Raw genomic sequence first — 15,137 nt, forward strand, 5'->3', positions numbered from 1 at the left:
ACTGCTGCTAAACCTAATTTGTGCCCCTTTCTGGCATAAAACCACATTCATCAATCTGTTTGGATAATGCTAATGAACCAGTGGAGGTAGCTATTGGTCATTCCAAGCTTGTTCGGATCAATACTCTTCTAGTTTCATCTTTTATGCTCAAAGCGTGTGTAATTGAATTAATGGTTAATCATTCCAAAATATACGCTCCCTCCAAGACCTCTGCTGCCGCTGCTAACAACCGATCCTAGTTGTTCCCTGGCCAACCCTTTTTGCTAGCAACAAACGAAAAAAGGGGGAAGGGAGGCTCTATCCTCCCGTTACCTTGTTAATCCCGGTTGTTCCTGACCAACCCTTTTTGCTAGCAGGAGGGGAGGAGTTCCTCCTATTTGTTAGCACATTCATCCCCAAATTCTGCTCTTTTATGGTGCCCATTTGGTCCTCTTTTGCATGGCCCTTGCTTGTGGGCTGGCCACCCCTTTTTTACTATTTTTCTCGGATTTTTCCCAACCTTTCTGGCATTTACCAGTCGGCCATGTCCATCAGCTCCAATCGGCTTGTTTATCATCTCCAGTCCGCCAGCATTCCCTCACTATAAATAGTGGGTGCTAGCCTCTCTTGTTTCATTCAGTCTTGTACATATTTTGCTCCCTCACTATAAATAGTGGGTGCTAGCCTCTCTTGTTTCATTCAGTCTTGTACATATTTTGCTCCCTCACTTATGAGACTATCTGTGTCTCTTGCTTGGTACTGCTTTGCTTCAGTATATTCAGCATAGTTCTCTCCATATCTCTCTCTCTCTTGCACTCTCTGTTCAGCACATTCTAGTGCCACTCTGCTTCCGCTCTGTGCACTCTTTCATGGTATCAGAGCTCCCGGTTTAGCAACCTCTTTGCTGCCCCAGATTCAGCCCTGTTTTCAGCACCTTCTCCTCTGCGTTTTTCTTCCAGATCCATAGCCTTTGCTGCTGCGTTTTCTGGACAGCACCCTGCTGGTCGCTTTTCCTTCAGATTGGCTTCATCAACTCAGCCATCAGGTACTTGTTGACCAGCGTTTTCTTTCCCACTTGGAGATTGGACAGTGGGCGGCCTGTTTTCTACAGGACAGCAGCCTTTCTTTGCTGCGTTTTCCTCTCCAGTGGCCCTTTCCCTTTGCAAAGGGGGCTTGTGGTGTTGCAAGCTTTCGTGGCACTCTTGGTACCTGTGGAGGACACTTCTTCTTCAGACTTTGTGCAATTTTTGAGATTGAGCCCAAGCTTTTGTGATGGCTGCACCGACTTCTGTAAAAAGCAGCCTTTTGTGGCGCTTTCCTCTACCGAGGCGGAGTACCGTGCAGTTTGTTATGCTGCATGTGAGGCGATATGGTTGCGGAGATTATTGGAGGAGCTCAGCTGTCCTCCTACCGGATCTACTCTTCTTTGGTGTGACAATCAAAGTTGCATCGCCATCACCAAGAACCCTGTGTTTCATGCTCGTACGAAACACATTGAGATTCAGTATCACTATGTTCGTGAACGGGTTCTTGCTGGAGATTTGCATTTGGAGTATTGTCCTTCTGCGGAGAATGCTGCAGATTTGTTCACCAAGCCGGTTTCTCAGGCTTCCTTGGCTCCTCATCTTCGGATTCTCGGAGTTTGCTCAGCATCTGGTGCTGAGAGGCGGTGTTAGCACATTCATCCCCAAATTCTGCTCTTTTATGGTGCCCATTTGGTCCCCTTTTGCATGGCCCTTGCTTGTGGGCTGGCCACCCCTTTTTTACTATTTTTCTCGGATTTTTCCCAGCCTTTCTGGCATTTACCAGTCGGCCATGTCCATCAGCTCCAATCGGCTTGTTTATCATCTCCAGTCGGCCAGCCTTCCCTCACTATAAATAGTGGGTGCTGGCCTCTCTTGTTTCATTCAGTCTTGTACATATTTTGCTCCCTCACTTATGAGACTATCTGTGTCTCTTGCTTGGATTGCTTTGCTTCAGTATATTCAGCATAGTTCTCTCCATCTCTCTCTCTCTCTTGCACTCTCTGTTCAGCACATTCTAGTGCCACTCTGCTTCCGCTCTGTGCACTCTTTCACTATTGACTAGGAGCAACCAACTGAGTTCCAACCCTTTGTTTTGTCTAGCGCCCCAACTGTTGACAAGCAAAAGACTATCCTAGAGGTCATGAGAACTAAGAAACGCAGTTGAGGGGAGGGAAATTTTCTGAGAGGCGTTCTTCACACACCCATGTGTAACAATGGATACCACAGCCTTAAGGGACCTGACCCATGTGACCAACACACTTGCCAAGAGAAGCTCATGGTAATCATTAGGGAGGCCAGGAAAGCACATCATGATTGGGAAGTTGACTGCTTTGGAGAAGGGGTATGTGCTGAGTGAGACGCCAGCTTTCATTCAGCAAAATACACATAGCACAATATGGCTTCTTTAAATGCCACTCAATGTGGATGTAGCTTGGCCAAATGCACTTGATGTTGGTTGTGTCATGGAGGGCAGCCACAGCGCGGGGGGGGGGCGGGGGGGCGGGGGGGCGGGGAGGGGGTGGGTGTGTTGGGGTGTTGGGGGCGAAAAGAGGCATGGCGGAGGAGAGCAGAGGTACACTAAGGGAGGGAGACCGCTGATGATGCGTAGAGGTGACAAGGATGAGTGAGTGGAGAGGGATCAGTGTACCGAGTGCTGAATGTGCACGTGTGGGGCTCCAACCCATTGTTTGTTTTTTCTGTGAGACATGCGTACTACTTGTCATACTTATTCAAACTTTCCTGAGGAGCAAGAATACTCCCACAATTGCTAATTCAAAATGATTAGTCAGCAGGGCTATAGGAACATCTACTCATGTGCCCGTACCAATCCAATGTCATGTTTAATCATCATTTTTGAGGTACTGCGAAGGCAATTTCAGGTCATGGCAGTATGACCCTTTTTAGTTGAAGTTGAGGTCTACCATTTAGAAAAGAGATCAGCAAAGGTTCAAAAAAAATCAGCATAAAATTTGTCTTCAACCAAGAGCGGTATAACCATGTTGTGTGGTTGAAAGTATACAAACCATTGCCTGCCCTTGATTCAATCACAACAGCCACTTCAAAAGTTTGGAAACACTCTACCTCAACACTTTGGAGACATTGGTGTCTGATTTCAGGTGTGTGTGCACGTGGCCATGTGGGGAAACAACCAGTGCCTTTATGCACTCCTTCAACTTTGCTACACAATGCAACCCTTAATAAATCACCAAACTGATGCAGTAATAGAATTTAGGGGTTGAAAAGAAGGTTCTATGGAAATAAATCAGCCTTCTTCACCAAGTTGTATTATGCAAATATAAATCCCACTTCACCCATACAAAGAGAACACAGAATGTCACAAGGAAAAAAAACATTACAGCCTCAATGCGTTCCATATCCTTTAATGCTTGTTGTTTCTCCTTTTCTTTTGATGCATTCTCCTTGCGTATATCAGCTAACTTTTTTGCAACATTATCCTTGTGGCGTTGCCCAAACTCATGGGTGCGTATACTCGCAGGATTATTGGCGATGTATATCTTACAGAAGTCGCACCACTTATTTCCTTGGCTCACCCAATACTGCAGAAGCAATTGAAGCCCATTGTCATACACACAAAAAAAATAGTGCTTGACATAAATAGTTTCTAAACATTGATATATAATTCTCATGATTAAGATTTAAGGCATGCATAAGTGACATTTCCTACTTTGAAAACTTAAAATGTCTTGGGACTCATGCATATCCTGTCCACAATGGACCATAGTTATGGAGAACAAGTATAGGAAATTCATAATAACTAGATGAGCAAAAAATTGGTTCATTGCAGTGTAATGAAGTCATAATATTCAGGTTCTAATAATAGTACAAGCACCCATCCATTCATGTGTCCCTCATGATTATGCCGCAACTTGGACAAAGGCTTCAAACAAAATCTACATATCACATGCATCGGTCCTGCCAAGACATCCCAAGGAAATGTAGGGGATAGAAAGGGAAACGTTTGTGAGCCCTTACAAAAACGAGTGCTGTAAATTTTGCATCAGTCCTGCCAAGATGTCGTTGCATGTCACATGCATCGGTCCTGCCAAGACATCCTAAGGAAATGTAGGAAGTAGAAAGAACAATTAAGGTTTGTCAAACCTTTGTGAGCCTCACAAAAGGGGTCCTGTCAATGAGTGACTGTGATTCTTTTATAAAGATACCATTGGCTGCCAGGGAGAGGTTTTTAGAGGATTCAAAGAGTGCAGTAAACTTGCATACATGGTAGATGTAGGTACATCCCTATGTGGGAGTGACAACTGCCCGAAGGCGATGGCCAATGAGAATGAACAAGCTGGGAACCAAAAGAGCAAGTAAAAGATGGCACAATATGGTCGCGAATCTCTGTTGAAAATTCATGACACCCAAGAGAAGGCGGGATGGAGAAATTAACACAAGTAGACCTTAACAGAAGACACAGAATTCATGTGCGTGTGGGGGAATCGAATCAGCCATGAAGACAAAGAAGCCTGCATTTTCAGCAAATCAGGCACAAAAACCCCAAATGATGAATTTGGGGAGTTATTAAGCGGTCATGGAAGAAGCCTGGATGCTCAAAACAGCTGCTTATGGCTTGGCTGCGAGTGAAGCACTCCTGAGAAGAGAGGAAATAGGGCTAAAAAGCCCTATTTATACCCACAACAATGGGTAAAGAAAGCGGACCAGCCTCATGGGATGAGAAAAGCCTACAACTAGACACACACAGCCCCCCTATTATGTACATTTTTCTAACCATAGGGTTGGCCGGCCTAATCTTGGGTTAGTGAACCTCTTCTCACCATGGAAAGCCTCATATGGAGTTTTATTAGGAAGAGTAGATGTAGGAGACATGTTCTGAATATAGACAGCAGTAGAAGCTGCCTCATCCCAGAAACGTGGAGGTAAAGGGGAGTGCTCAAGCATAGCACGGGACATCTTCATGATAGTTCAATTCTTCCTCTTTGCAACTCCATTCTGTAATGGAGAGTATGTTGTGGTAGGCTGTCTCTGATTGCTCTGATCCTTGCAATACTGCTGAAACTCTTGGGATGTAAACTCAACCCCTCTGTTAGTCTTGAGAACCTTGACCGAAGAACCGGTCTCTTTTTCCACCTCGGTCCTCCAATCTTACTCAAAGACGCGGTACTCATTGGACCACACAAGTCTGCATGAATAAGAGCAAGTGATGTCGAAGATCTGTACAATCCCGAGCAAGAGACCTTGTAGTCTCATAAGTGAAGGATACAAAAGGGAGCAAGTGTGTCAACACACGAACCACACAACACTAATGAACATATGAATGGGAGAGGCCAGCCCACCTATATATAGGTATGGGGCTGGCTGACTGGAGCTGGCCTACTGGACATCAAGACCAACTTGGGAAATATGCCAGGAAAATAGGGGAAAAATAGGGTGGCGAGCCCACAATCAAGAGCCATAAAAGGGAACAAATATGGGCTAAAATATGGGCAGCATACATTTTCGGGTATTTGGTTGTTCAGCGTATGTACATGTGCCCAAGGAGCTTCGCTCTAAGTTGGATTTGAAGTCTTAGGGTATGACTTTTCTTGGATATAGTTCTATGTCCAAGGCATATTGTCTTTATAATCAATAGGCCAGCAAAGTTGTGAGTAGAGATGTGGTGTTCAACAAGACTCCTCCATCTTCAAAGGGGGGTGGTGAGCTTCTTTTTCGTCCTTCACCTCCTCCTCCTCCCCGCTCCTACTTCTGTTACACCTCCAGTTGTGGATTCTCATTCGGATGATGATGATGATGATTGTTCTCAGCTCAAGCAGACCGGTGCATGGATGGTATTGGCCACAAGATAAGAGGATTGGTGTGCGGTGTATCTTCAAAACGAAGTATAAAGCTGATGGCAGCTTGGACAAGCACAAGGCGAGATTGGTTGCCAAGAGCTATGCTCAACACCCTAGGGTCGACTTCGATGAGACCTTCGCTCGGATGACTACCATTCGCACCGTTCTTGCTCTTGCAAGACACCATAGATGGCCCGTATTCCAGATGGACGTCAAGTCAGCTTTCCTGAATGGAGAGCTTACACAGAAAGTGTATGCTAATCAGCCACCAAGATTTGAGATTCTAGGAAGACACGACTAGGTGTATCGGCTAAAGAAAGCCTTGTACGATTTGAAGACACGACTAGGTGTATCGGCTGAAGAAAGCCTTGTACGATTTGAAGCAGGCTTCGTGGGCTTGGTACCAGCGGATTGATGAGTTATTTCAGAAGCTTGGCCTACACCGTTCTCATGAAAATTCGAACCTTTATATCTTCCTTGAGATGGGGTTAGTTGTTATCATTGTGGTGTACGTTGATGACCTCATTTTTTACAGATTCTTATTCTGTGAGGATCCGTTTAGTCACGGATGCTTTGGAGCAAGAGTTTGAGATGACACATGGGAGATTCTTGACAGGTTTCAGATGATTAGGTGTAGACCAGTATCTTCCCCTAAGGATACTAGTGAGAAGCTCTCTCTTCTTGATGCTTCTCCACGGTTTCTTGTCGGTCGTTTGGTATGGTTGACCTATTCTCGATTGGACATTTGTTTCATAATCAACTTATTGAGTTCTTTCACATCCAAGCCCCGTCAGCGCAGCATTGGCAGTGTGCTATCAAGGTGCTTTGGTACTTGAGTGGTACTTTGGATTTTGACAACCTTTTTATGGCTAGGGGTGCCCTCTTCTTGGATGGACTGATTCAGATTGGGCTGGAGATCCGGATACTCGGTGTTCGACCATTGGTTGTGTTTTCTCACGCCGGGAACCATTTCATGGAGCAATAAAAAGCAGCCTACCGTGGTGCTTTCCTCTACAAAGGCAGAGTATCGAACAGCTTGCTATGCTGCATGTGAGGCGATTTGGTTGCAAAGATTATTGGGAGAACTTGGCTTTTCTCCTACCAAATTTACTCTCCTTTTGTGTGACAGTCAGAGTTGCATCGCCGTTGCCAAGAACCCTGTGTTTCATGCTCGTACGAAACACATTGAGATCCACTATCACTATGTTCGTGAACGGGTTCTTGCGGGAGACTTGTGTTTGGAGTACTGTCCTTTAGCGGAGAATGCAATTGATTTGTTCACCAAGCCAGTGTCTCAAGCTTCCTTGGCTCCTCATCTTCAGCTTCTTGGAGTTTGTTCAGCATGTGGTGTGGAGAGGGGGTGTTAGCATTTCATCCCTGTATGCTGCCCATATTTTAGCCCATATTTGTTCCCTTTTATGGCTCTTGATTGTAGGCTGGCCACCCTATTTTTCCCCTATTTTCCTCGCATTGTCCAGTCGGCCAGCCCCATACCTATATAAAGGTGGGCAAGCCTCTCCCATTCACATGTTCATTAGTGTTGTTGTGTGGTTCATGTATTAACACAATTGTCCCTTTTGTATCCTTCACTTATGAGACTACAAGGTCTCTTGCTCGCAATTCTATTCACTGCAGTATATTCAGCTTTTTGGCTTCATATCTCTCTCTCTTGCACTCAGTTCAGCACATTCTAGTGCCCCTTTGCTTCCACTCTGTGCACACTCTATCATAGTGCAGCAGGCTGATTACATGGGCTAGGGTGTTAATTAGTGTTATCCCATAATTTATAGCTATTTGTAGGTCGACAATGGCTATATAAGTGGGTTGTGTCTATTGAGTGGACTATTGTATTTTATCGTATTGTTGGATTACAAAGGCCTGGGACACGGTCCACTTCGAGCCTTAGGCCTTGTGCTCAGAGGTGGTCTACCAATGCAAACTTATGGCTGGGTGGTGAGCTAGCTTGCACGACCCCTAATTTGGAAGCTCATCCTATTTGTCCTGTGTTTAGGAGATCTATGGGCGTAACAGTTGGTATCAAAGCTTGCCTAAACTGTGAGAGGACAACATCTAAGCACAGGTAAAGGTTTCTGTAAGAAAAATGAATTGTGTTCTTTTAGGGTTTCGAAAGAACAAGTTATTCCTCTACACCACTGTCGCTAGGGTGTAAGCATACTCAGATTTGACAGCATGTATGTACTCGTTTTCTGCTTTATGCCAGTCGCCTTAAGGAGAAGACCATGTTCATGAGCGTAGAGGAAGGGAGAAGAGTGTTTGGCGAAGTATGCCTTTCAGAGAGACCCATGGGTGTATGCTGAATTCTGTATGTACAGATTTGCAAAGTTGAGAGCATAGTTGCAAAAAAACATGTTTGCTACGAATCCAACTCGTAGCAAATGTTTGAAACGTTTGATGTTTTTTTTTCGCAGCTTTTTTTTAACCTTTTAAAAAACGTCTTATCAAGAAAGTGATCACTATACCTGCCCCAAAAAAAAAGGTATCTGCATAGCACTCGAAAACGACACCGCCTATACCTGCTCCTACACGTGTTGCTTTTTTGCCGAGAATTTGCCGTGCTTCTCGTGCCTGAAACTCCTGCACCCTGTTTCCCTGTTTGCAAGGTTGGTACCTTCAATTTATTGCTGATTTTTTGCCTGCAGTCTGAAAATTTCAAATTTTGAAATTTGGACATTTTGCGGAGAGCTTTCCCAGTTTAAAGCACATGTAGTACAGCCATGGACAGCCCACAGCATTCCCACATCAGCCCGAGACAACCCTGTATGGTTACCTCCGACCCTACCAAGCCCACAGAGAAAAACGACCAGCCTCAAGCGGGCTGTATCAACAAACAACCAGCCTCAGGAGGGCTGTACCAGCAGTCGACCAGCTTTCGAGTGTCCCAAAAGCAGTCGGCCAACAGAAAATTACATGCCAGAAGCAATCGGCCAGCAAAAGGAACCTAGCCTTCAAGTCGACCAGCCCTCTGTTCAAATAGGTTGAGTCAACTGGCAGAATCCCACGCCTGGAAAGCAATTTCTGTGCTCCAAAATAGATTGGCCAGCTCCACCATCCACCTGGAAAGCATACAACCAGCCCAAACACGGCTTGCTCTCCCCCAGTAATAGGGTTTCTCCGCCAGAAATACCAGTTGTGTGCTTTTTAGGTCCAGGAAGGGGCACCTACAAGCAAACAACCCATAATATGTCCAATGCCCATCCTTTAACCGCCACGTGTATTAAAAAAGTCTTGCCCAAGGCGGACAACTTATAGGTTTGCCCGGTCACTTATAAGTGAGTGTGGACCTGCATCAATATTAGCATGTGAAAACATAAAGCTGTAAGTTGAGTTTTCATTAGCATTTACCACCTGTAAAACACATGTAGACCACCTGTCAGTCCAAAACAAGTCTCGTCCACAAGGTGCCCAGGCGTCCCCGACCCCATGGACAACACAGGCAGTAATCTCAAGCATTGTCTAGGCAAACAAAGTTGTATCAATCAAACAAAGTGTTCAAGGAAATCCTTCCAGAATCTTCCCAAAACATAAATACATGTGAACACCAAGATAGCTAGTCCTAGGAAAACATGCCATGTTAGGCTCCATAAGCCATACATGTACTGTCATGTCAAGCTCCATATGCCACACATGTACAGTGTAAAACAGAAGCAATGAGGAATTTTGTGACATTCCCCCCGGCTTCTAAGCAGTTGACCGCAACTAAAAAGCTTCCAGATAGGCCGTCAACAGTTATGGATAATCCTGAAAATAATCCTTGTCCGTCCATTTTGCGTCCATAGCCGAATAGTTTTTAAATTTCACAAGATACCTGCCTACAAGCTTGCCTCCCGCATGCTTACACTACTTGTGAAAAACTATCTGCTCAGGATGTAATACCTCCTCAAGCTCATCCACCTCTAGTGGATCTTCCAAAACTGGTTCCATAGAAGGTGGTCCCACATAAGGCATCAACAAGCTGACATGAAACGCATTATGTATTTTCCAGTGATCGGGTAATACCAATCTATAAGCCACTTCATTTATCTTCTGTAAAATCTCGAATGGCCTATAATTCCTATTCGAAAGCTTAGGATATCGGCCTTCTTTACCTAGCCGCTTTCAAAGTCGTGCTTTCTCTAACTTGAGTAACACCCAATCACCATCCTTTAAAATTACCTCTCGCATGTGCTTGTCAATTGCCTTTTTATGCTTAGTTTGAGATCTTTCTATGGCTATCCGAACCTGTGCAAACGCAGTATCCAAATCTTTGACATACTCATCCGTTGCAAAGATTTCAACTTTAGTTCGTATGATAGGTGGTAGCACCACCTTGCCATAAATTATCTCAAACGGAGCCTTGTTAGTTGAAGAATGCACAGTGTTGTTGTATGCATACTTGTCAGGTATGATACCATACGGTTCATACGATACGATACCGTAGGAGAAAATACGGTACAATATTAAAAAAAAAATCTTACCGTACGATAAAATACGGTGTTTTAAAAAAATACTTATCGTACGATTTAACAAAAATTATTATCGTACGATAAAATACGGTGTTTTAAAAAAAATACTTATAAACTTAGGTATTTCCAAGTCCAAATATGGAGTATTTTAGAAAGGAGGGAAGCATCATAGTACGGAGGAAGCTCAAACCGCCATAGATACGCAAAAGAAGGACCATTCCCTACCAAAAAATTATTTTTTTGGGAAAAAAAATTTTGAAAAAAAAATCAAAAAAAAATCCGTACGAGTACATACGATATCGTGAAGTATGGTATTCCGTACGATATGCCATCGTACGTCGTACGAAAACAACCATGGTTGTATGCATACTCAACCCAAGATAAGTATTTCTCCCAATCTGTTTTCTGCTCAAATACATAACATTTATGCAAATCAAGTACACTCTAACCATCCATTTGAGGATGATAAGCTGATGAAAAATTCAAATTCATGCCCATGTTATCAAACAATGCCCGCCAAAATAAACAAGTGGTTCGAGGATCTCTATCCCCCACAATAGATTTGCGGCATGCCACGATATTTGAAAATCTAAGCCAAGAACAACTTTGCCATGTGCTCTGGCTTAATTGTTTTCCTCACAAGAATAAAATGTGCATGTTTGCTAAAGTGATCAATGATAGTACAAATAGCATCATTACCATGTGCAAATTTGGGTAGATCCATAATAAAATCCATGGCAACGCTTTCCCATGGTTCATGTGGAATGGATAAAGGCTGAAGCAAACTAGGTGTTTATGCCTGTCAAATTTGACTTTCTAACACAACAAGCACTCACGAACATAAGTTTCGATATCCTTGCGTAAAGCTAGCCACTTTGTGGAACACCAACAACAAACCTCCTGGGAGCTCTTCCCGTTCTTGTGTTCCTTGCCTTGGGCTTCGTATCCGTGCATTTACTGTACCTTGCACTTGTACACCATCATATGGGACTGAATCAGTGTTTAGCTTTGCTGAGCCTGATGCTCTGATACCAATGTAACACGCGCAAGCTCTGGGGGTCTTCTTTCAGTCCTAAACAATACTGAGAACATGCTGATGCAAAACGCAGACAGGAGAGAGAGAGAGAGAGAGAGAGAGAGAGAGAGAGAGAAATGTTGGAAATTCAGTATATTTATATGGTACAAAAAGGTACCTAATTCTACAGCCCTAGGCTGCCTTCATGAAAAGGTGGTATACACCCAAAACAGTCCTAGTCTAAGACCCATTCCATGAGGGAATGAATGAGTCAAACAATAAGCAAACTTGCCCTTTTATAGGCTCTTGGACAAATAAAACGCTCGCCGACTGCTGGTCGGCCAGTCGACTGGGCATCATCCATATATCCTGAAGCACTTGCAGCCGACCCCGCTGTGTGCAGCCGACCCCGCTGTGTGCAGCCGACAGCACCTCCCATCTTTTCCATGCCCTACTCCAAGTCCAACACTGGCCCAAAACTGTAGCATGCTCCTAAACTTTGGTCTTTTTCTGGCTACCCCTGCTGGACTAGCTGAGGAACTTGTCCATGGGCACACATGCACATGACACAACAATAGAAGCCACCTCAGCCCAGAAACGTCAAGGTAATGAAGAATGCTCAAGCATAGCATGGGCCATCTCCATAATGGTCCTATTCTTCTTCTCTCCAACTCCATTCTGTGATGGAGTATATGCTGTAGTACGCTGTCTCCAAATGCCATGAGCCTTGTAATATTGCTGAAACTCCTGGGATGTAAACTCACCCCCTCTGTCGGTCTTGAGAGCCTTGACCGAGGAATCGGTCTCTTTTTCCACCTCAACCCTCCAATCACAAAAGTGTTGAAAAGCCTCATCCTTGGGCTTCAAAAAGAAGACCCAAGTATATTTAGAGAAGTCATCCACCATCACAAGCATGTACAACGCCTTACTCAAAGACGCAGTACTCATAGGACCACATAAGTCTGCATGAACAAGAGCAAGTGATGTCGAAGATCTGTGTGTCGCCTCTTTCGGAAAGGCGGCTCGGTGTTGCTTTCCTTGTAAACAAGAGGAACAAACAGAAGATGGAGCCTTGATGGTCGGTAAACCCTCAACCAACCCATCCTTTGAAGCTCGCTGTAGAAGCTGATAGCTAAAATGGCCAAATGAGCATGCCAAAGAGCTAAAGAAGAACCAGAAGAAAGCAAAGCGGTCAACTTGTACAAACCACTATCTTGGACTCCCTAAGACAAGATGCTACCAGTCTCCTTATCACGAATGGTAATCTCATAACGAGAGAAGATCACCTCCGCAATCTGAGCTGTAAGAGCACTCGCTAACAAAAGGTTAAATGCCAAATCTGGAATGTACAGAACGTCATAGAAGTACCTCTTGTTCTCAGAGGAGCGGAAGATGGGGATGGTGCCATGTCCATGCACTCGCATGGAAGAAGAATCACCAAAGTAATCTCACCTGTCCTGGCAGTGAAGTCCTCGAACCAATCTCGATGAGGTGTCATGTGAGCAGTAGCGCCGCTATCCACAATTCACAACCGCGACTGAGAAGTCACAAGAGCAATGTACCTGCTAATAGAAGAATACCATCATCCTTCTTGGTCTGAGACACCGCTGTAGAGGAAGAGTTCTTTGCTTCTTCATCCCGATTCTTCTTTTTCCTTGTCGTTATCCTTGGAGTTCTTGTCAGAATCCCCTTACCCTTTCTTCTGTTGATTCTTTCCTTTATCTCGTGGAGCCAAAGCTCCATCAAAACCACCAAAGGTGCCAGTCCGCTCCTCAAAGCGAGACTCAATGTGCATAATGGAGGGGAGAACTTCCTCCCAAGTAACTGGAACAAGATGAGGAGAAGAAACAAGAGACTGAAAATAAGCATCAAACCTCTCTGGAAGCTTGGAGAGAAGCCGAATAGCCATATCCTCTGTAGAGATATACTTGCCACAAACAGCAAGCTCGTCTCGGAGATCTTTCATCTTCGAGATGAAAGCAGATAAAGATGGAAAGGCAGAAACTGACAAGTTCATAAGCTGCTTTTCCAATGCCAAAATCCGTCCCAAAGACTTAATCTCGTAAAGATCTGCAAATGCCTTCCAAACTTCATGTGCAACGTCTGATGTACGCACATAAGAGAGAACAGACTCTTGACAATTCAACATCAAAAAAGAGAAAACACGACGATCATTTGCTTACCAAATATCAATCTATGCCTGAGTCACACCACCAAAAGCAAGGGTGGGAGGGGTGGCATTGGCAGGTGTAACAAGCCAATCCCAGAGATCCACGCCATGCAAGGCTGATTTCACCTTCACCTTCCACAAAGTGTAGTTGGAGCCATCCAACTTTGCAGACTCAAAGAACATATGAAGTGTAGTGGGGGCAGCCATCACAAGAGCTTGGGCTCAATCTCAAAAAAATGCACAATCTCGGAAGGAGTGTCCACCACAGGTACCAAAAGCCACCAATCCTCAACTCAAAACACCAAAAACTGCAAGAGCCACCTGTAGGGAAGAAAATGTAGCAAGATAGATGCTGCAGCCCTAAAAAGGAGCAGCCGACAGGTGAAGAAGGGAATCTCAGAGATCAAACCAGTGAGGGAAGACCTGAATCTGCAGTGGAGAGGCGTTGGAAGAAGCCAGCCGACCAACAGCAGAACTGAGAAGAAAACGCAGATGTTAAGGTGCTGAAAACTGAGGCAGCTCTGGGGCAAAAAGTTAACACTGACTGGGGCAGCAGATTAACGCTGAACTGGGAGCGATGATACCATGAATGAGTGCATAGAGCGGAAGCAAACAAGCACTAGAGAGTGCAAGAGAGAGAGAGATATGAAGCAACTATGCTGAATATACTGAAGTGACACAGTCCCAAGCAAGAGACTTGAAGAGTCTCATAAGTGAGGGAGCAAAAAGAAAGACTAGACTATGAGAAAAGTGGGAGGCCAGCCCACCTATTTATAGGTAAGAGGGGCTGGTCGACTGGACATGGGTTTGCTGGCCGACTGGGAAAAAGGTACCCGACCTGGGAAAATTCCCAGAAAAATGTACAAAAATAGGGTGGCCAGCCCACAACCAAGGGCCATGAAAAGGGACCAAAAAGAGACTCCAATGATGAGCAGAATCTGAGGATGAATGTGCTAACAACTTGGACATGCTCTAGTGGGTGGCAACGACGTCGGATAGCCCAAGGAGCAAGATTTGTATATGGGAGGCAACGATGCCAGATGACCCATTGGACGGCAACGATGCCAGAACGAGATTTGTATGAGAGGCAACAATGCCAGATGACCCATTGGACGGCAACGATGCCAAATATATTGGACTTCGCAGTCGGGCGGTCATTGCGACTAGATGGCCCAGATGACTGTATTGGATTTTGCAATCGGACGGTCATTGCGACCAGATGGCCCAGATAACTGTATTGGATTTCGCAGTCGGGCGGTCAATGCGACCAAATGGCCCAGATGACTATTGATGAACTCTCGAGCGGTTCTAGTGACCAGATGGCCTTGAGGATAGTCTAAGCGGTCCTAGTGGCCAGATGGCTCAACATGGTTTCGATGAAACCAAACAAGACAATCCGTGAACAGGAGGATCATTACTTGTGCATTGCATACTAATGTATGTTTGAATTTCTTTGACTTTGTGTGTTGTTTTTGATGTATGGACAATGCTTGGATTTATGACATGTGATAGACCACTGGGCTCCATACTACCTGGCCAATACCTGGAATACCCAGTAGACGCGAATGACTTGTTTGTTGACGAGCTTATGTCTAGTTTTTGCAGGAGGTAAGTAGCACTTATTATATCTAACACACATGGCAAGCCATGAAGATGTACCATCAAGAACAA

The 15,137-nt window shown here is 44.7% G+C and overlaps 1 protein-coding gene across 1 annotated transcript in view; it reads right to left on the reverse strand.

The window, feature by feature from the left end:
- Nucleotides 1-15,137, reverse strand: part of LOC147602681 (C2H2 and C2HC zinc fingers superfamily protein) — a 58,179-nt gene that overhangs the window by 26,320 nt on the left and 16,722 nt on the right. Inside the window, exon 2 of the mRNA XM_086797712.1 lies at nucleotides 3,362-3,562. Within this exon, the coding sequence (XP_086653838.1) occupies nucleotides 3,362-3,562 (201 nt within the window). The remainder of the gene's footprint in view (nucleotides 1-3,361; nucleotides 3,563-15,137) is intronic.

This window comes from Cibotium barometz, chromosome 66 (assembly GCF_041138505.1).
Source record: "Cibotium barometz isolate CiBa-2024 chromosome 66, ASM4113850v1, whole genome shotgun sequence".
Classification (NCBI taxonomy): domain Eukaryota; kingdom Viridiplantae; phylum Streptophyta; class Polypodiopsida; order Cyatheales; family Cibotiaceae; genus Cibotium; species Cibotium barometz.